The sequence below is a fragment of the Lingula anatina genome, chromosome 10 (genome assembly GCF_051362555.1).
Source record: "Lingula anatina isolate TDL-2025a chromosome 10, LinAna3.0, whole genome shotgun sequence".
In the NCBI taxonomy this organism is placed as follows: domain Eukaryota; kingdom Metazoa; phylum Brachiopoda; class Lingulata; order Lingulida; family Lingulidae; genus Lingula; species Lingula anatina.
In genome coordinates, this window is record NC_141776.1 from 4272764 (window position 1) to 4293513 (window position 20750).

The 20750-nt window shown below is 35.6% G+C and overlaps 4 protein-coding genes across 8 annotated transcripts; 1 reads left to right on the plus strand and 3 right to left on the minus strand.

Moving 5' to 3' along the window:
- Positions 1-47: 47 nt before the first annotated feature.
- Positions 48-4164, minus strand: LOC106167123 (sodium-dependent glucose transporter 1A). Of its 4 annotated transcripts, none has more exons than XM_013545828.2 (4): positions 3958-4164; positions 3033-3178; positions 2309-2600; positions 48-1824 (listed from the first exon to the last, which is right to left on the minus strand). In XM_013545828.2, exons 1-4 carry the CDS (start codon positions 4004-4006, stop codon positions 761-763), a joined length of 1551 nt encoding a protein of 516 aa, XP_013401282.2. In that variant the 5' UTR covers positions 4007-4164; the 3' UTR covers positions 48-760. The 4 variants fall into 4 exon arrangements, with proteins under 4 accessions (XP_013401282.2, XP_013401279.2, XP_086852724.1 ...); XM_013545825.2 differs by having other exon boundaries at positions 3024-3178; positions 3958-4158; XM_086996598.1 differs by having other exon boundaries at positions 3024-3178; positions 3859-3973.
- A 131-nt stretch (positions 4165-4295) lies between these two features.
- On the plus strand, positions 4296-10757 carry LOC106167119 (G2/mitotic-specific cyclin-B3). Of its 2 annotated transcripts, XM_013545822.2 has the most exons (10): positions 4298-4656; positions 4985-5095; positions 5402-5604; positions 5892-5967; positions 6401-6502; positions 6828-7058; positions 7357-7512; positions 7879-8028; positions 8312-8442; positions 8881-10757. In XM_013545822.2, exons 1-10 carry the CDS (start codon positions 4588-4590, stop codon positions 8945-8947), a joined length of 1296 nt encoding a protein of 431 aa, XP_013401276.2. In that variant the 5' UTR covers positions 4298-4587; the 3' UTR covers positions 8948-10757. The 2 variants fall into 2 exon arrangements, with proteins under 2 accessions (XP_086852725.1, XP_013401276.2); XM_086996599.1 differs by lacking the exon at positions 8312-8442 and having other exon boundaries at positions 4296-4656.
- On the minus strand, positions 10145-17884 carry LOC106167121 (ras-related GTP-binding protein A). Its single transcript, XM_013545823.2, has 8 exons — positions 17735-17884; positions 16582-16681; positions 16052-16118; positions 15453-15675; positions 14828-14923; positions 14403-14525; positions 13798-14005; positions 10145-13445 (listed from the first exon to the last, which is right to left on the minus strand). Exons 1-8 carry the CDS (start codon positions 17756-17758, stop codon positions 13345-13347), a joined length of 942 nt encoding a protein of 313 aa, XP_013401277.1. The 5' UTR covers positions 17759-17884; the 3' UTR covers positions 10145-13344.
- A 979-nt stretch (positions 17885-18863) lies between these two features.
- LOC147759421 (uncharacterized) lies at positions 18864-19809 on the minus strand. The gene is made up of 2 exons (XM_086996503.1): positions 19714-19809; positions 18864-19403 (listed from the first exon to the last, which is right to left on the minus strand). The coding sequence occupies exons 1-2, from the start codon at positions 19755-19757 to the stop codon at positions 18911-18913; spliced, it is 537 nt and encodes a 178-aa protein (XP_086852629.1). The 5' UTR covers positions 19758-19809; the 3' UTR covers positions 18864-18910.
- Between the last annotated feature and the right edge of the window lie 941 nt (positions 19810-20750).

The window sequence follows — 20750 nt, forward strand, 5'->3', positions numbered from 1 at the left end:
TTGTATATTATTGTTTTCAAAAGGCCAGTGAAATTTAACAAGAGTCATAACTTTTCCAACAAGTTTATTTAAACAAATGTAGATATTACTTTTCCTGCCCCAAATATCCATGAACTCTGGAACTTTGGGTGCTATAGAAAATAGAGGCTAATAATAAATGTGAGTCTTAACATAACCCTGAAACCCAGAGTGTCAAAAATGCACTAAAATCACAAACAAACTGAAACTAGATCTCAATGTTCTGTTTTTGGAAACCAAACACCAGTATAGGCAGTGCAGTTAGCTATTACAATGCAAGTTACTGACAAAAAAAGTATACCTAAGATTTGACTCTTACACTCATCTTAAGATTCTTTAAAAAAAAAATTCTTATGCTGCTAGTATATTTTAAATTTAATTTTGTCTATTGTATATGGTCCTTATATAGTGTTATTTAATATAAAAGCCAGTTATCCAGTCCACAAAAAAAGATGGACAACATTTTCAGCTCTGAGCCTTCAAAATTAAGTTTGTGTTTTCACTTTGTGAGCACAAATATAGATAAAAAATATATATAAATTGACAAAATATCCTGTATCTTAGAACAGCAGGCAACAATTTGCACTGAAATATATTACATAAATATAAATTTTCCAATCGACCCTTCACCCATTAATTGCATTTTACAAAGGCTTTGGATATACTGTGTAGTTAACCTTTCTATAAAATTGCCAGGAATTTTTTTCTTTTTTAAGGCGCAAAATTCGTGTACCTTTAAAGCCTAATTGATCAAAGGCGTTCTCTCGTCACTTTCATCATGTTCATAATTCTCAGCTATAACACTCCGTGATTCCTGTCTAGATGCTTTCTTGCCGTTGATACAACCAATCAACTGCATAGTTACCGTTACCAAGACGCAAAACCCAGCACTCCCCGTTGTCAATAGCAACACTGCTCGACCACCGTAATGTTCGTAGAGATGACCTGCGGCCAGGGTGCCTGTAAGGTCACCCATACTTATCCCAAAGTCCATCAATGACATAACGCAGCCTGTGACGTCCAGATATTTGTCTGCCCAGGCGATGCACAGAGGAATCATGGGACTGTCTACAGTAGCGTAAAGGCTGGAAAGAACCCAAAAGTAAACAAAACTCCAATTCAACGATAAATATATGCCTGTCTGGGCCCCAACATTCAATAAAACTCCCAATATTAACAAAATGTCGAGCCGGACAAACTTGGCGAAGACTATTCCAATTAATCTTCCCACTGCAATTGTTGCATAAAGGGTAGTATTAAATATTATGGCAGTAGGTTTTGTGAAATGCATCTCGTTCACTGCTATGGTGAACATGTAGTTATTAGTTGCGCCCGCTTTGCAGACATCCCCGACCATAAACAGGAAAAGCAGGCCCAGAAGCTGTATGCCAAGCACTTTATTTCCTTGTGCACAGGAAGCTGGATTAACAATGTCCTTGACATGTTTTTCTTCACGACAGTCTCGACTTCGTGGCGACAAGTCTAAATGAACAATTCTGGAATGAATGTAGAATACGTAGAAAATGACAGACGTGAGAAGACAAATCCCCCCGATAATCCCATATGTGTACTGGATATGTGTCTCACTGCAATGGACATCAGAGTCATATCTCTGGTACCCCGCAGAAGGGCTTAGATATCCATCATGTGGATGCAGGGTACCATTTGTGTTATTGGTACAATGGGAAAGAAATGGCCCAGCGATTAACGGGGCGCCCAGAGCTCCGAGTCCGAACCCCATGTGGACGGCTTGAAGTGGCGCCGCAGCTTTGTCATCCCACATTGCAATCACCATGGCATTCCCACCTGTAAGGATAAAAATTTATGATCACTCTTCCTTAGACAACCTATTTTTCTATTCAAAAGCCAACTGAGACATGAATAAGAGTGAATTTGAAAAATAGCACAAGGTTATGTAATATACTTGAGAATAAAAATTCTTCAGCAGGATGGGAGGCATACCAGTACTAGTGCAGTGGCTTCATAATTTGTACAGAATTATGTGGGCAAGACTAGAAAAATTACTGCCTTGCTTTCCTTGGCTAATACGGAAGAAAATATGAAAAAGAGCAGGTGGGCAGAAATACCATTACACTTACGGCACAAGGATGAAAAATTGGCTTTGTCTCGTTTCCTCATTATACAGGTTTGGGGGAGAAGAGGGTAATGCCCAAATTCAAGGCAGGGGGTAGACTACACCAAGTGCACTAACCTCGTCGTCAATCTCCCTAGATCGACCTGCCATAGACATATTTCTTTACAATATTCAATAAATGTATAGTCATATTACCTGCACTAAGTGACCCATGACTTAGCCCCTGCCCAAAAAAGCACAGCCCTAGCACTACCAGCCCAGGAGCCCATGGAATTGCTGCTGTAGATCCCGCTAACAAAAACAGTGCTGTTGCCAATATAAAGTCCACATGGTGGTTGAACTTATCACAGAGAAATCCTCCAGCAAATGAACCAATTATTATACCGATGCATCGTACAAGAGCAGCGTGCGACAGTTCTTCATAGTTGACGTGAAGATGATGGATGAGGTCAATTAGTGTTGGACCAAGGACTAGGCAGTATAAACCCTTGAAGCAACGAGAAAAAAGTAGGTGTATGTAAATACATGTACTAGTACTACAGAAATATAAATATCAATCGTAAAAATTTGTAGCATACAACTGCATGGTACTACATCTTGCATTATGAATGTCTTGACACAAAATCACATAAAAAAACAATTAACACTATAGAATCTATTTTGTTTACATGCTTCAATGGCAGACCCACGGTGTGCATAACTTGCAGGGATCAACTCTCCCCCCCATACACACACACAAAAAGACAAAAAAAAAAACATCATAAACAGCACCAAGCATATTCCACTGTATTAATTTTACATTTACTATTTTTCTTTACAACAAGTGTCTTAATGTTCTATTTGTCTTGCTTTATCTCTACATGTATCTTTTATATATACTGTAGTGTATTTAAAAAACTATCATACTTACCATGCTTACCCATATTAATACCATGCAGCCTGTCTTAGCTACACGGTAGCAGTTGAAGGAAGAAACAGCCAGGGAATCTGATAAACCATCTGAAGTTGGGGCAATATGATCTTCTGTGTTGGATTTGCTTTCCATACTTCCACTGGTGTTTTCATCTTTAAATAAAAACAGAATAAATATAAGGTAAATAATAACGTTTATAATTGAGACAGAAAGTCTTTTTAATTAACCTAATATGTCGGATGTGAAATAACACACACACACACACACACACACACACACACACACACACACAAAAAAAAAAAAAAAAAAAAAATATATATATATATATATATATATATATATATATATATATATATATATATATATATATATATATATATATATATATATATTTTTTTTTTTTTTTGTGTGTGTGTGTGTGTGTGTGTGTGTGTGTGTGTTTTCACATCGGACATTCAAAAATATGTAAACATAGAATAATTTGAATAATTAATTTAATAATAATTTCCGTATTATATTGTCCTGTTTGATAATAATTTAAATATAAATTCTTTAATACGTACAGTACTATCAATTAACGCATCGTTTTTATCAAATTGTATAACATAACATTTGACTTATCAGTGTAGGATTAATACCACTCACGTCATTATGTTTTCATTGTCACAATATTAATTAAAAGACGGTGAAAAGACCCCGGTCCTAAATGAGTAAATCTTCACTGTACATCACAGACACGTACAGTACATGTACATGTAGTAAAAGAAATAATGACGTGGAAAATGAAAATAAAAATAAAGAAATAAATAAAAACGCTCAGATTGCAATTAACTGCACACAGCCGTTCTGTTGTGTATGGTAATGCACTGTGGTAACTATTACTTGTGGACTTCAGCACTGCCACTGTACAATATCTATATAGTCTACTCACGAAATGCAGCTGACTTGCGGTTAAATCTACATGTACATACGTGCAGCATATATACAAGCACCGACCTCGTTGGACTGCTCGGCTGTTCATAAATTACGGCTCAGCGACTCCACATTATGCAAAGCACTATTTTCAATTCAAGAAGAGAACATGTCTTGTCAACTTTTGGTGTTGATATTAACAAAAAAGTAGTTTCGTTTTTATTGCAATAAATATGTGTAAAAATAAATCAGGAAAATAATAGCAGCAGAGGTAACTAATGTTGTGAAAAGGTTTCAGGTAAATATACAATTGACACGATTGGTGGAAATTAACTAGGTCAACCAATCAGACACGAGAACAGCGGCTTCCGGTGTATGTGAATTTCAATTCAAACAACGTGTTTCGGCGAATGCAATGTTGATATTCTAGCGAAAATATTTCGCCACCATTGTTTTGGTCTTCAAGTACATTTACAACGGATATTTTAGCTACTTATCGATCCCAGCTATTGATATGATTGATACGGGAAAGATGGGGCTGCAAGTTTAACCAGGAGAGGGCGAAAACTTGCAGGTTTTTTAAACTTCGCATATTTGTCACTGAGTTAGTTGAACAATTATTTTTTGAAAACATTAACCAAATAGTAATATGACATCGAGAAGAACATTTTTGAGACCTTTAACTACAGACCAGCTGGGTCAAAAGACGTCAAAACAGGTAAGCATTATCTAAGGGAATTGCATATATGTATTTTAAATTCAAATTGACTTCAACCTTATTGCAGTTGCCATAACCGATTTACAGTTGGGCTCTGTTTACCGTAATACTTGTGTTTTCCTCATATTTATGGGGTTCTGGTCTAAATATGTTTTTACGCATAAGAAGTATGTGATTTTAGTAAAGTATTGTAACAAAAAAAAATTTACTAGACTGAGCATCTCCATTTTATAAACCAAATGTTCTACTAGTACACACACACACACATATATACATACTAATATACACATATAAAATGAAAAAAAAAAAATCACTTGGTGTCGTTCAGGTTCACTTTGACAAAGCAGCAACAGCAGGAAGCAAGCGGACAGCTGAGGGATCACTGGCGGAGCAGAGCGTGGGGCCAAAGAAAAGAACTGCCTTTGGGGATCTTACAAATGTATTTTTAGTTTAATTTACTATTTAGAACCATTTCCTTATAATTTATCTATATTGTCATTTAATTGTAGTCAAAGTATTAGAAGGGATTGACAGATTTTCTGTAAGTGTCAGAAACTAAGTTTCAAGATATTAGAATTGCATCTTTTGCATGGTTTTAAAAGGTTTTGTTGTTTATATTCATTTTATAAATTGATCAATTTATTTTTTTTTTTTGATCTGACATGCAAATGTTTTCTACTGCTTGCCCTGAAACATGTAACCTTATTTATTTTTACAGCAGATATATCATATTCTTTGTTTTCAGGCCAAAGAAAAGAAACACAATGGGCTTTCAAAAAAGCCTGTTCTAAACAAGACAACCAAAGGTCTTATGGTCAAAAACAACAAAAAAGCCACCGTACTGCTAGGAAAGCAGAGAACAAAAATCACTGACGATTCTGGCGAGACGATAGACCTAACCCAGGATTCTCAGTCCAGTTCACAAGAAAGTAGTGGCAGTAGTAGCAGGTGAGTAGAGCGCCATCTGTTGGGAATGCTGGGAACCATTAAACAAAACATTTTTAGGATTTGAATCAACATTGTTAAGACATAAAGAAAATGAATGTATTTGTAAATAGTTAAATACATATGGATGAAGATTATTGGTAGGTAAGTTAAGCAAAAGATTTTCATTGTCTCTTTCGTAATAATGGTGTTCATGTTGAAATATGCCTCCTGGGTAAAACACAGATTTAGTTCTTTTACTTCTTTATAAACAATCTTTTTTAGTTAAAAATGTAATCTTCGTATTTCAGTGACTCTGAAATTGAGTTTCTGAACAAGAAAAATGTTCAACTCTCACAAGAAATAAGACCATCAACAGAGGAGAAGGTAAAGTAAAGAAGTAAAAGCTTATACATTTTTTCAATAACCAGTTCTTCTCCTTTATATCATAATTCACTATTAGTATGACACTGCAATTGAATCTGAATTCATTATCTGTATAAAACGGACACTGAGACTTAAATTGTGACTTAATACAGACATTATGATGTTAAAATATGATACATCAATATATTATAATTGTGATATGTCGCTATGCTTTGTCATGACTACCTCCATGCCCAATACCAGTAAAATTGATAAGACAAAATATCAGGGATATCAATGAACTCGACATAATTTCACCATGGGGAGTTCAAGACAACGCCCTTCATATCAGCTTTTGGCCAGAGGATTCTGCGCCAAGGTGAGCTGAGGAGGTCAGTAGGCTGAACAGATTTTTGGCATAGATGGATGTTCAATGTTGTTTATTTTTTAACAGGTGCCAGATGACATCGATGATGTTGATGCTGAAAATCGGCTGAACACATACGAAGTGCCGCTTTATGTGAGGGACATATTTGAGTATTATAAACAAAGAGAGGTGGGTGTTGTTTTATGTAGAAAAGTTGTTGAAAAGGTTTCTTGTTAGTGAGAAGGACCATTGAGTTTTCAAAAGATAAAAGAAAGATGAAATTCACTTGCTATGGTCAAAATTATAGCTCAAAAACAGTTTGATGGCAATTTTTTTTTTTTTTTTTTTTTTTTTTTTTTTTTTTTTTTTTTTCAGTTCTGATAGGGTCCACTGAGAGTTTTTTCTTTCCCCTTTTTTCCATAAAAAACCTTACGAATTTGTGAAATTTGGATTGCCTGTTGCTGAATCTTGACATATATAAATATGAATATATACATATGTTAATCCAATTTAGGAGAAGTTCATGGTATCTGGTTACCTTGACAAACAATCTCATCTCACTACAAACATGCGTGCCATACTGGTGGATTGGCTTGTTGAGGTGCAAGAAAACTTCGAGCTGAACCACGAGACACTGTACCTGGCCGTCAAGCTGGTCGATCTCTATCTGACCAAGGTCGAGGTCACACGGGAGAATCTCCAACTGGTCGGGTCAACGGCAATGTTTATCGCAGCGAAATTTGATGTAAGTTGGCACAGCATGTCTTAGATTGTTGTATGTGCATATTGACAGACCTACGAGTAGGACAGGTGTTTGCATGGGAACGGCAGAGATATTCCCCTTGTCATTAACAACAAAAACAAAAAAGGAGAGAAAGAAAAGACAAAACCAAGCAATTTCACATCACTGCACCCTATACACTGTTATCAAATTGGCCATTTCATATTTGCAGGAAGGAGCAAGGCAAATCCTTTCAAAAATTCTTTTGCCTAGTATGAATTATGTAATACTATGTAAACTCTTATTTTGTGTTATGTTACAGGAGCGCGTCCCGCCAGCGCTGGATGACTTCCTGTACATCTGCGACGACGCGTACAACAGGGAGGAACTCGTGGGCATGGAGATGTCCATTCTGAAGACAGTGGACTTTGACCTTGGTGTGCCTCTCTCATACAGCTTTCTCCGCAGGTTTGCTAAGGTGGGTATGTGTATGGAGTCCTTGATGAAAGTGAACTAAAAGAACAATGGATCTCGTAAAATGGTTCTGATTAAATTATTCAAATAACCTTTCATTTTAATTATATGATAGATTTTCTATGTTCAGATGCTGAAAAAAACTTGCATTACTTTTAAATTATTCATTTTATAAATATTTTTTTTCTAGAATGATCAAGGATAAGAAATGCAAAAATTGTTCTAATTATCATAATCATTATAATATTTATTATTTCAGCTTAATGAGACACCAGATGCAGACAACAGAACTAAGAAAGAAAGGAAAACTGTAAATGATACATTTTTATCGTATATATAATCAGATGTAATTATCTTCTCTGTCCCGCAGTGTGCGAGAGCGCCCATGAATATCCTCACTCTGGCCAGGTACATTCTGGAGACTTCACTCATGGACTACCAGTTCATCCAATACAAAGATTCAGAAATGGCCGCCGCCTGTCTTTTGCTGGCGCTGAAAATGAAGAAAACTGGAGAATGGGTGAGAGGGAGAGAGAGAGATTTTTTTCTTTATTTTTTGTTTTCATAAGTGTTGCTTTGTTTGTTTGTTACTTGAGAAGATAACTCCAAAAATAATTGGAAATTTAAGACAAAAATTTAGGGGAGACAATCATTATTATTAGCGGCTGAAAGAAATGATTACAATTTCAGGGCAGGTCTTTATTTTGACATTTTCTTTAGTGGAAATCTGCACTCTTTGTGGGGTGGGGATGAAATAAATTCAAGGGTTATAGATGTTCTATGTTTTGTGTCTGTTTTTCCAGTCCAAGACTATGATATACTACACAGGCTATAATATTGAGCACCTTATGCCCATCGCGGTGGCCCTGAACACGATGCTTACGTCCCCAAGTCACAAGAACCTCAACACAATTAAGTCTAAATACTCACATAGGTATGAATATGTGTGTGTGTGGAAGAATAGGTTCCTTATCCTTTCTTTTATTATTAAAGGGTTCAAGAAGGTGAAAGTGTGTTGAGATCGATAATTGTGGCACTTTGTCTTTTTCTTCACACACTGTACTTAAATAATGTGCTGAGTAACTACGTCTTGGCTTTCTTCATCCCTAATGTGTGATTAAATTATAGCACAGGTGCTGAGCTTACTTATACCCATATTTGGTGAGCCTTAAGTTTTGATGCACACTAGGCATTACAATTTTCCCAATAATATCTTGATAGGCAAATAGAAATGTGTCTCAGAACTATTCATAAAACTATTCATTTTTAAATTCACAGAACATCAGGACAAATTTTAAAAAAAATACATATATACAATATGAATTACTCGATATAGTAAATAATAATGCTTTTTTATAATTTCTTTTTTTAGTGTCTTTTTCGAGGTTGCTCTGACGCCACCAGTGGACATGGTGGAACTGACCGTGGACATATCATAACTGACCATCGTCCAGTGTGTGCAATGAGGATGTCTGAGCCAGGGGTGACCAATAGGTGGACGTGGCCTGCATAGCGGGAACCACATGTTAACCAAAATTATCTTAACGTGAAGCATTTATGGCAATTTTATATTGAATTTATTTTTTCTACCTTTAAAATGGGGTTTATATCAATTTTTTTACCTCCCAGGTATTTTTGTCAATTATAGTATGAAAAGGGAAGCGTGTGCTGTTTTACATGAAAGAAAACTCGAGTCAGACAAGAGAGTGTTTAATTCGATTCCAAATTGTGGTCCTTTTGTCAGAATTTTTGCTTATTGACTAAGTAAACACAATGCTGGGTGTCGGATCAAATCTGTATAACCCTGAATTTCATAGGCGCACAGAAATTGTCGTGGAAAGAGGCCCCTCTTGTCTGGTACGCTGTGACCTTGAGCAGCCTCTCTCTGAGACACAACCAGCACATTGCTGATGCTGAAGGCAACCTGCACTGTCGCAATTTAAATCAAGATTGTGAGAACTTGTATCTCGACCTATATAGGAAATGATTTAACATTATGATATAGCAGTAACTTACTCATTTGTCTGCAATAATTGCAGACTTGGCAGCAGATTTAACCCTTAAATCACTGGTTAAATTGATTAATGCCCAAGTTGTGGAGGGTAGTTTTGTAGTGTACAGTTAGTATGTAGGTTTTACGCAGGTGGTATGTTTGTGTTGATCGTGAACAAATAAAGGTGAAATGTTGGAGAGAATGTGACTTGCGCTTGTGCCATCATTTCTTTACAGATATAACCCAGGGCCAATTTTACAGAAGAACTTGTGAAACCTGAAGTTGGTTTTAACTATGAGACTAAAAATTTTAGTCCAATGTCAGTATTAGTTGGAGTCCACGAAAAATGAAGCATTGATTTGTTTTATAAAAAAAAATTTTTTTTTTAATTGCTTGTTTTAGAACAATGACAGTGAATTTATTTCAATGGACTACCATAACTTCATCAATAATTGAAGTAGAATAAAATTTGTTGGTCTTGGGTTCTTTTATGTAGCTGGTTGCAGGCCTGTCTGGAAAACTAAATTTTGAAATTTTTTGCCCCACAGTCTGGATTATCATATAAACTGTGGGGGTAATTGTTGTACAATAAATCTGTTATGAGTGAGTGAATGTGAACAGTGAGTTGTATCATGTAAGGGGGTCATTTAATTCATTTTTAATAATTTCCTTCTTGTTGGGACACATTGGATGCTGTGTACATCTGTGCTCGATGAATTTAGAGGAACATGTTGATGCTAGACTATAGCAGTTGATTTGTTTTCTGTGGCAGGGTCTATCTAGGTAGCCCAAATACTCATTGGGCAGAAAATTTTTTTGTCTTTGGTTTTAGATTCTCAGGGCCTGGTGGACATAAAAGAATATTACATCTTAATAACTGTTAAGACAGACAATGAGTGTCAGACTTTTATTTAGCAAACTTTTAACTCGAAGCTAATCAAGATAGACATTTTGGTTCAGGGTTTCATTTGTCACACTGGCAGATGGCTTCAAGTTTATTGTCAAAGTCACAAACAACATATACATAGTCGCACTTTTGCAAAAGTCTGCAATTAAGATATGCCATACAGAAATTTCCAGCCATCCTATTGAAAGTCCCTCTGCTAAAAAAACATCCTTAAGTTTCAGTAGTAATGAAACTTTGCAGTGAAGATGTACCAGTATGGTATGGCAACTTCCTCTCTCGTTTTACAATAGGACATGTTGAAAACTCAACCGAAACTACAATATATTGAAAATAAAATGTTTCAAAAAGACCATGTTTTTGTGTTTATCATTTTTGATTTTTATTTTATTCATTTTCTGAAAAAGTGACATTTGATGATAAAGATCAACAAAAGTTAAATCCACTTTGAAATATTCTTTTTATGTGTAAATGTATTTACAAATTTAATTCTTTAATGGCATTGATGGACAAAACGTTTGCAATAATTGTAATCATGATAAATGAATAGATTATTGTATCGTAAATCTTGCATAAACCACAACATATAACATACCAAATCTGAAAGTTTCAGTTGCACCTAGTACCAGTTTTGTATAGGCATAAAACTGACCATATATGTTAAACAGACAAAAATAGCAGGTCCCAATTAGTATGACATATACAAGATTTACTTTACTATGCTCATAAAATTGACACATTCAAATGATGCACAGACTGCTTTGCAGTCTAAAAGTGTTTGAAAAAGATCAGTACAGAACGTGAAAACTTGGGATGCAAAAGGCACATCTTTAAAACATTTAATATACCTTAGTGGGTGTAAAGAAAAGAGCCAGATATACTTCATCATGAATGCAGGCATATGTGCAAGTCGCTTCTTTCTCTTTTTTTTTACATCCACCATTATGATAGTATAACTCGTCAACGGCATTCGTCAGCAGGTGATAAGTGCAATCGTGAAGCTGATTCATGGTGTACCTTCGATTTATATGTACAGGCACATACATAATACCAGATTGAACATGGGTTATCGCTTAAAGATGCATACTAAGCCAAATTTTGTGCCATAAATCCCGTCCAAATGCCACCACATAGTTCCATATAGCATATCTTAGAGATATAACACTTAATATTTCCGGAAAATAGCATTTAAACAGTCAATCAATAACTTATGTATTTTTCTTTAGTAGATCTTTGCCATAATGCAACAAATGTACAATTAACGAAATTATGTAGTATCAAAGCAAATGTTGAAGGCAACAGAGTATCAAACTATCCGTTTCCTTTGTATAGTTGTTATTCTACTGTTAACATATGATGAGTATAAGTTCTATGCAGTAGGCAACTGTGCTTTACTTGAATTATACTGAAAGGTACACGTGTTGACTAGAAGTAATGACAGTTACAGGGTGTGGCTGGGACATGCTAGGCCACGTGCCTTAGACTGCGTTCCCATAACCTTAACATTCCAGCTGGATCAATCTAACTCAGCAGGGATTCTCGCTAAGGCACAATCAATGCAATTGTCTGGCACTCCCCTCTTGCAGTAGCATGGGCCACAAAACTTTCCCGACTTTACCCTAGGGAGACGTGTCAGACATTTAAGTTGCTTAAACTAAATGCAATTTAGTGAGAATGCTCAGAGTTTGGTCCATCCAGCTAGTACAATAGGGTTATGGGAACAGCCCCTTAAACCAAATGGAGTTACAATCTGCACTGGGGTATTATATGTTACACGTTAAACTGTTGTAGTCATGGTTAACTTCACAGAATAACAAAGATGGTCAATAATACGTATCACAAGGTTACAGACTCTAGTATACAATACGAGGGTTGATTGATAAGTAGTGAGCCTCGTGTGGAAGGGGTTAAGCAGGGATATCCCTTTTCAGCCCTTCTATTCCCTGACTATTTAAAGGTGTGTAGCCGAAGTTTGGTGTAATTTGGTTAGTTTATGTCGACGAGGCAGCGGAAAGCTCAGGAAAGGTGTACTGTTCCTCCAGGACAATGCCCCTGCTCACAAGTCTGTCATTGCCATGGCTGCAATCAACAAGTGTGGCTTTGAACTGATAGAACATCCACCTTAATCGCCTGATCTTGCTCCCTCTGACTATTATCTATTTCCCAAATATAAAAAGGCCATTTCAGGTACTCACTTTGTGTCAGATGATGACGTCATACGTTTAGTGGAGGGGTTTCTGAACGGCCAAGAGAAGGGCTTCTATAAAAGTGGCATAGAGGCTCTCAAAATTTGCTGGCTAAAGTGTATAGATACTCGAGGAGACTATGTTGAAAAATAAAGAAAAATACTTGTAAAATGTGTACCCCTTCTATATGAGGCTCACTACTTATCAATCAACCCTCGTACATAAAACCATTGGTGATTTGAAAATAGATTATTTAACATTTATTGATAATATTACCTCCCCCCTCCGAGAAAAATTCTGCATCTTATTTCTAAAACTCCAGTGAAGATTTTAAATATACTTATACATTAATAATAGTGAATTCTTAACAACAGGAAGCTACATGTATCGTCAGAGATTCTATTACTTTATTCATCTTTCCTTTCATATTCTTTATACCTTTCTCAAAAGACAATTTGATGTGATTGATGTTCATTTCAACAGAAAGAGTGTCTTGAATTTCTCACCTCTACAAATGTAAGGTTACAGTAACAATAATCTTCATTAATATTTTCTTATCTTGGTCATCATTATTGTGGCTGAAAACTCAGTCTTTGGTCGATTTAATGAAGTGACCTTAACAATTCCAATTTTCAATTGCACCATATCTAGAGTGTTCAGTATTTCATAATCAACCAAAATAAGTGGAGTTATTATCACAATCTGGTGAGGATTAGGCTTCTCTTGGATCAAGTGCATCCCTCTGGTGTCTGTTTATCGCGCTGCAGCTATGGCCCCTTGTCCCTGATCTACCCTCTCCAACTTCTCAAAATGTTTCCTGGCATTTTTTATGTTGATTAAAGTGGCAGCAGAGGCTGAAATTAAAACAGGAAATCAAAATATTTTTACATTTTGACCCCAATGTCATTAACAAAGGTCTCAGACTGGACCAAAAACACTGATGTACAATGTAGGGTGCAAAAAAGTTGTGCAAATATAAATCATTTTTAACGCTGTAGTTATTTTACACCACACTTGACTTTTGATCAGATTTATGGATTGTTAATCTGAGAATGGTTTTGAATATGGCATACTTTAGTGATTATCATTTAAAAAGAGCTGAAAATTCCACAGCAAATGTCATTTTCCCAACATAAAGGTCTATGCCCATTCTGAGTAATACTTTGCCATCAGTCAAGGCATAAAAAGCTGGCATGTGCTACTTACGTATTGTAGGATCAGACATGATGACCATTACATAAGTGTTGGATGTGAAGACGTCAATAAAAGCGGCAAAACTGGCATTTCTGACCTCCATACTCTGAAAAGAAGCCGCGAGCTTGCTGCAGCTCAGCTTGAACTGCTTGATGATGTTGCTTATCTTCTCGAATCTATGCACATCTTTGTGGGGCTTTCTTATGCAGTTGGATATCACCTGAAAGAGATTCATATTGTTCTTATCTCCACATTAGTTCTTAAGTAGTTTACGAAATGATTAGGTTTATAAAAGGTATTTTGATATATCACCACTAAAGTGTCTCGTTAGGTTGGTTGAAAAACCCGTGTTGAAAATCCATTTCAGCATTATCAGAATATTTTGGAAAACATATATGCCAGTAAGTACATGTGCTCAATTTTTATATATATCTAGAACAGTCATGATATTCAAAATAAAATGTTCAAACAATAACATAAATTTTGCCAGAAAATGTAAATTATTACAGTTACAATTTTCAAAATGCAAGATACTTAACACAGCTACAAATCTTATTACAATTCCAATGGAAAAAAAAAAAAAAAACAGCTACTGATGACTCAGGTTGCTATCTCACCAGAAAGGTGGCTCTCTCAAACAGCAGGACCTCATCTGCATCGATGATGTTGGCAAAATGGGTGAGGTTGGTCTCTAGTTGTTGAACATTAGGGATTAACATGTACACTATACATGACCAGGCCTGAACAGAAATAAATTTATAAGTTAATTTATCACTTTGTAAATAAATGACTTACATAGTTCTGATAACTTAAAGCAAATAAATAAATGTATGAATGGACATATTAGAATTTCTCCCATTTTTGAACATATAATCCAGCAACTTTGTTACATAAACTCTCTTGTATATGTGAAAAGGAGTACCCAGAATTCTACAGAAAAATGATAATTAATATATACAATAATATATAAATACACAAATGAATAAAAGTTAAGAAATAAATTTTTCACATCAGTGCATATGTGATGTAAATCACTTAATACCTTATACAATGTTTCATCCCAAATGGACGTGGCGAAGCATGTACACTCTAGTGGCTTTGACAGTCTCTTTAAATCTTCTTCTCTTTCTCTGAATATCTGGGATGAAAAATAATTAAATAAATTAAAAGACATTCAACAAACCTAACAAGTGTTATACTTTGCCTGATATATCCTATATATATACAGTACTTCAAAAATTGGACATCTTCGGCCAATATACATTTGTAAAACATGATGGCTGCTGGTGAAAGTTCTAAAAGATGCTTACAAGAATAAAGCTTTCTAAGCTCTGTCCTGTCACTTTCTCAAGTTTTGAACTGTAACTCTTCATTGAAATGCATATTAGTAAGCTACCGTATTCAAATCCAAATTAGAATCTTAACTAACATGTTTATTGGAAGATATCATGGCAGAAAACAATTTACATTTTATACGTAACATATCAATTTTTACTATTAAGTCTTGGCTCTTTAAAAATACTTTTTTTAATCTGAGATGGTAAAACAATTTCCATTTTTATGTATTATATAATAATATATACAATGGCTGAATAAACTTTATTATTATTATTATTATTATTATTATTATTATTATTATAAAAACACAGTCAATTTTTTCAACTCACTAATTCCCTTTGGTCCTCTTGCACTAAGTCCATTTTGTGTACTAGACAGAAAACTTTGGCATCTGGAGAATTCTGCAATATGGCCTCCAGACAGGACTGGTAATAGTGCATGTCCTTTTCTAGTTCGCGACTCTCCACGTCAAAGACGTATATTAAAACTTCTACATTGCGGAATATGTTGTCACGCTGGCTAGCAAAGTAGTTCTCCATGAAGGCCTCTTGTCTGAAAAGTTCAAACATTAATGTGATAACAATATCATTTAAGTCATGTTTTAACATGAGATTGCATGTTCAAGAGGTGGTTAAGATAAAATGTGAGTTAAAACATTATATAGCAAAATTTCAATATATCTGAAAATTTCAATAACTTACTCTTGCTCATCAAGGCATATCCTTTCTTAAACAATTGAAAAAATTATAATCTAAAAACCCATTTGCAAAGAAGTTCAATATTTCTATTTTTTACTGTCACAAGTGAAATTCATCAGTCTTACACATCTGACAAAAGCAGATTGCAAAATCTGAACTTTAAATTAAAACTTTAAGAAAATTTATCATTAGTTATGCTTTTGAAACACTTCTAAACTGTGCTCACTCACCCTCCACAATCCCACAGGTTCAACACCAGGTTACCCAGGAATCTGACATGAGAATGTTCTACATCAACTGAAACATCAAGAAGCAAGATCTTTGAGAAATGTCAAATAATTATAGTCGTTTCGACCATGAATTTCCCATTTACAACACCATCATACTAGTACCCTAGAATTTCAATACTTTTTAACATTTATGTCACAATGATTTTATTCTACTTCTTTTTTTCTGATAACTTTTTCTGCAATTCAAAATTTCTCTTCATGCTCTAAATTGAATGAACCTTAAAGAGACAAAAATCCAATTTTGCTTCCTTAAGCCAGAAACTGGGGTGGTATACAGTATATTGCTATTGGTTTCAATCAATAAACAAGGCAAATTACAACTTTTCACACAATGACAGTGACAAGGAGCTCAGTTTCCTGGCACTTTTTATAAAATAAAGGTGCAACTAGGAGTTTTGCCAGAAACCATTTGTATATAACTGTTCAGATTGATGTTTACTTCTAAGTTCTTTATTGAACACTGAACTCACTTGTGGCCCCCAACCTCCTTGTGTCTCTGGCGATATAGTTGGCAAATATAATGGACCTCATACTGGTCTTCCCTGAGCCACTCTTCCCCATCAACAGCACCTAAATGAAAACAAGATACAGAATTGTACAATTATCAATACTATTGAATATTGAACAGGTATAACATAAATGTACTGGTAATATATTTCATGTTATCAAACACTGTCATAGGTCGCCTCAGTTTTCAACCTTAAATGCTACTGGTGAAAATGTACTTTTTATTATTCTAGGCAGTGTCAGTAATCCCTTGTCCTAATTTTTCTTTAAGATTGGAGAAAAGAAGAATTGGAGTTCATTTGTTGCTTGTGTGTATTCAGAAGGAAAATGCAAACATCTGACTGTGTCATTTCTCACCTTGAGTCTACGTGAACACCTGGGAATGCCAATGAGATCAGCAAACATAACAGGGAGTTCACGATTCATGTATTGAAATTGAAAGTGGACTAAAGATGAGAGGGCATTCCAACACTTATTACAAATGTAACTTTCTCAACCACACTGTATAAGGGCAGTATGAAGATCTTGAAAGAGCATTCATTGGAAGAAGGCAGTTTGAGCAGCATGACAAGTTTGCAATTTTGCTGTGAAATGGTCTCTCTTGAGCTCAAACACAGCACAGTGAAGGGACATGAACAATTTCTTTAAAAAAACCCTAAACATCAGAAGCCAATAACATCTTTGATGTGAGTGTTTACCGGTACTCACATTGAGAGTAAAGGACAAAAAATTAATCAATCAGAGAGGATGCGAGCAACAAAAACTGTTGTTTTACTTTCAGTGCTCTCAGACCAGTAATTGGTATGACTTTTCTGACTATTTCTTAGCTAGCAGAGTAAAAATCTAAGACTCTAACTACTCATAACTTTCCTTAAAACCGACTTAACCGGATACCTACTTCAGCCAAGTTTAATGAAGAAAAGCTGACAAAATTTTCAAAGATCTGAAGACCTGTGGCCTGTCAATAAAATGACAGTTCAGTGCATGTTCACGCTGTCATCGAACCGATGTCATCCGACATTTGCAACAAGCATATTTATGTAACATATATCTAACACAATTCTAGCTTTCTTTAGTAATTGGAAAGGTTAAAACTGTCCTCTTTAATCTCCTTACCTTCTTTTTCATCGTCGAAGGCATCCTGGTTGAATTCACGGTTGTAAAAACATCAAAAGAACCCCTTTTTTTGCTGTGGCGTCAGATTTGTGTCACAAGATTACCATTTACTGCGATCCTACTGTTGACCTATTTATGACTAACACGCTTGACAGCACTGATTTGACAGGAAAAAAATCATAATTTCTTTTTATCATATTACGAACAGAAAATCTCTAGCCTATATTTAAACCAATATTCTGAATTCCAATTTATTTAGAAAAGTTTAAGTTGACTAGACAGTAAATTTGCTGCTCCCACCTGTCATGAGGTCTTAGTGAGCAGTCGGGTCTGTGAGTAAGCTATTTCATTATAAAACATTTTTTCAAAGAAATAAATGCCATAAAAAAAGTAAATGAAAGTGAGATAAGAAATATAATGTATTTTCCCTGTTTTATTATTATTATTATTATTATTATTATTATTATTATTATTATTACACAGCAAATTATAAATGTCTATAAGTGTTTTATAAAGGCGAAATTGTTTTTTCCCTTTCTTCTTATATAAAGATATTATTTTTTAAGGTCTATAGAGCACCCGCAAGCTGCCTCGCACGGATGCCGAGTTCTAGTCACAGTTGTAATAAAATTATAAATATATAACTAAATAAAATAACGAAAATAATTCAACGAAAAAGAAAATAGGCCTAGCTACCATTCTGTGCCCTGTTGCATGCAGGTAATAAACTTCACAACAAAATATTTTTTCTTTATCTTCTCTTTATTTTACAAAATATTCGGATACATGCAGTTCATAAAAGGAGATCTTAAAAACCATTGCTTTCATTTCTATAAAATATTTCATTTCTACCCCTCCATCGTAGTCCCTTATTTAGTTTGAATTTTATTCTATGTACATATTGTATTAATGTTCCAACTCCGTCCCCTTTCCTTTTTTTTTTTTTTTTTGCTGTTTCACAGTCTTCGAACCCTACTCCCCTTCTTTTAGTCCACTAGCTCCCTCATCCAATTTTTTCTTTTTTAGAAAATATAAACTTATATTTATCTTTTTCATCCATGTCCACGTATCCTTTCCCTTCCCTCCCCATTCTTCAAGCCTCAAAGATGCTTTACGCCTCACTCCCTCCCCCCTTTTTTTTCCTTTTTTGTCTTTGTCCCATGGCTGGCAAAGTCTTCACACCCTTCGCCCGTGTCTTCGAGGTTTCCGGCGGGTGCTTGGTCTAGCATCAGCAGAATTCTCGAGGCCCGTGGCACGAGGTCCGGGGGTGGCATCCAACAGACCCGCATATGGGTCCCGTCGAGTGGGAGGCCGAGCATGGTGGAGAGCTCTCAGAGGATTATTCCTGCTCTGGAAATAATGGACATGGTCTTCGATGGAACGCATGGCGGTTGTCCTGTGTCCAGTAGTCAGGACGTTCTGGACTCCAGCACCACATCGTGGTAGGCGGAACGGGCGCGCGCCGATGTCTGCAGGGGTCACGGGACGACCCAAGGGTCTCAGAACTGATGGCCGAGGGGCCGTGGGTGGGTGAGGAGAGAGCGGCATTGGAGTCAGCCTTGGAAGATGGACCTGAGTCGCTGTCCCTCTAAATGCCATTGGCACCGGGGAAGGGGTCCTTCTTCTGGCATCAAGAATGCCTGGTAATCTCACAGGAGAACCATTTTCACTAGAAAAAATGTTTAATTCCAGGAGTTCTAAGGCAGCATGAGACAGACAAAGAAAGAAACAAGAAAGGAAATGAAAAAAAGAAAGTATTTATCTCTCTCTATATATATAAAAATACAGTACTCCTAAAAAGCAGTGAGTAAGCTTAATGTTAATAGTTTTAACTTTCAAAATACGATAACTTACTCAAGCCTACATTATCTCAACCCGCCCCTCCACCCCAACTATTACACCAGGATAAATAAACGCACGCAATTCTAAGATATATTGTATTTTATAATTTAAAACACATTTAACAAAGGTTCACTCACCGTTCCCGTATATTTATAAACACAAACTTTTGCAAATTGCTCATTTTCGCTGAGATTTCGATGAAATCGCAACAAGCCAATCGTGCTATCCGAACAAGGGATGACGATTGATTGAGAATGACGTCACAATGTTGACGTGAGAATAACGAACTCTCGTGATTGAAAATAAATATGAGAGAAAGACGAAAGAAAGTAAAAAGGTTGTCAAATGTCTTTATTTTAAATTGCTGCTTTAAGCATTATCGTTCAAATAAATTGTTGAAGTAAAACGTTATTTCAGTCCACCCAAAATATCCGGCTGCGGTGGCCATATTCACAAAGAAGTATCCATGGTGACGTCACACTCCGCAACACGCAGCTTTCAGAATTTTTGAACCCGAAATAATTGTTTAAAATAATAATTGTGACATCAAATAAATAAATAAATAAATAAATAAATAAATAAATAAATAAATAGATAAATAAAATATCATATTCAACTTTATGGAATTAAATACGTGAAGGATATATAAGAGCGCACCTTTCACTCGCCCAATTACGTATCCCAGGAGGTTCTTTTTTAAAACACCGATACATCTTTTTTATGTGCTAATATTTTCTCGGGATGTAGCCTATCATTAAGTTATTTTTGCCAGGATTTTCCAGAAGTTGTTCATATAGACCTTTAAGAACTTCGGGATTCAAAAAGTGACTTTAAGATATGAACAAAAGACAACGGATTTTATCAACAATAATTTTTTATTTGACTTGCATGAACGAGACTTACATATCAGGAAGGGGACGAGGGATTTATGGATTTTCAGCGAATCAAATAAGGCCGACCCACCTGAATACTAGTCCCCGCAGGGAATGTATTCAGTGTCTTAACTGGAATTAAGCGGCAAGCTTTTTAGTGGGTCGCCATATTTGATCCTCGGATCTGTTAGTCCTCTGTTCTGAATGCGGTCTAATTTAACAGTCCAGTTACCGTCTACCAGGACCACATAGCGATTTTTTTATTTAATATCTCAGATATTTTTCTGGCTATCGCTATGAAC

Bases quoted from the DNA above. Each gene is read 5' to 3' on its own strand.
- LOC106167123 (XM_013545825.2), bottom strand. From the start codon at position 4,006: ATGCTGCACGTATGTACATGTAGATTTAACCGCAAGTCAGCTGCATTT. The intron at 3,179-3,957 runs GTGAGTAGACTA...TTTTATTTAAAG, and splicing joins CCGCAAGTCAGCTGCATTTC to ATGAAAACACCAGTGGAAGT. The intron at 2,601-3,023 runs GTAAGTATGATA...CGTTGCTTCAAG, and splicing joins TATTAATATGGGTAAGCATG to GGTTTATACTGCCTAGTCCT.
- LOC106167119 (XM_013545822.2), top strand. From the start codon at position 4,588: ATGACATCGAGAAGAACATTTTTGAGACCTTTAACTACAGACCAGCTG. The intron at 7,513-7,878 runs GTGGGTATGTGT...TCTGTCCCGCAG, and splicing joins TTCTCCGCAGGTTTGCTAAG to TGTGCGAGAGCGCCCATGAA. The intron at 8,443-8,880 runs GTATGAATATGT...TTCTTTTTTTAG, and splicing joins AAGTCTAAATACTCACATAG to TGTCTTTTTCGAGGTTGCTC.
- LOC106167121 (XM_013545823.2), bottom strand. From the start codon at position 17,758: ATGCCTTCGACGATGAAAAAGAAG. The intron at 14,526-14,827 runs GTATTAAGTGAT...ATTTCTGTTCAG, and splicing joins GGGATGAAACATTGTATAAG to GCCTGGTCATGTATAGTGTA. The intron at 14,006-14,402 runs GTGAGATAGCAA...AATCTCTTTCAG, and splicing joins TTGAGAGAGCCACCTTTCTG to GTGATATCCAACTGCATAAG.
- LOC147759421 (XM_086996503.1), bottom strand. From the start codon at position 19,757: ATGAGCAATTTGCAAAAGTTTGTGTTTATAAATATACGGGAACG. The intron at 19,404-19,713 runs GTGAGTGAACCT...CATTTTTTCTAG, and splicing joins TTTATAAATATACGGGAACG to TGAAAATGGTTCTCCTGTGA.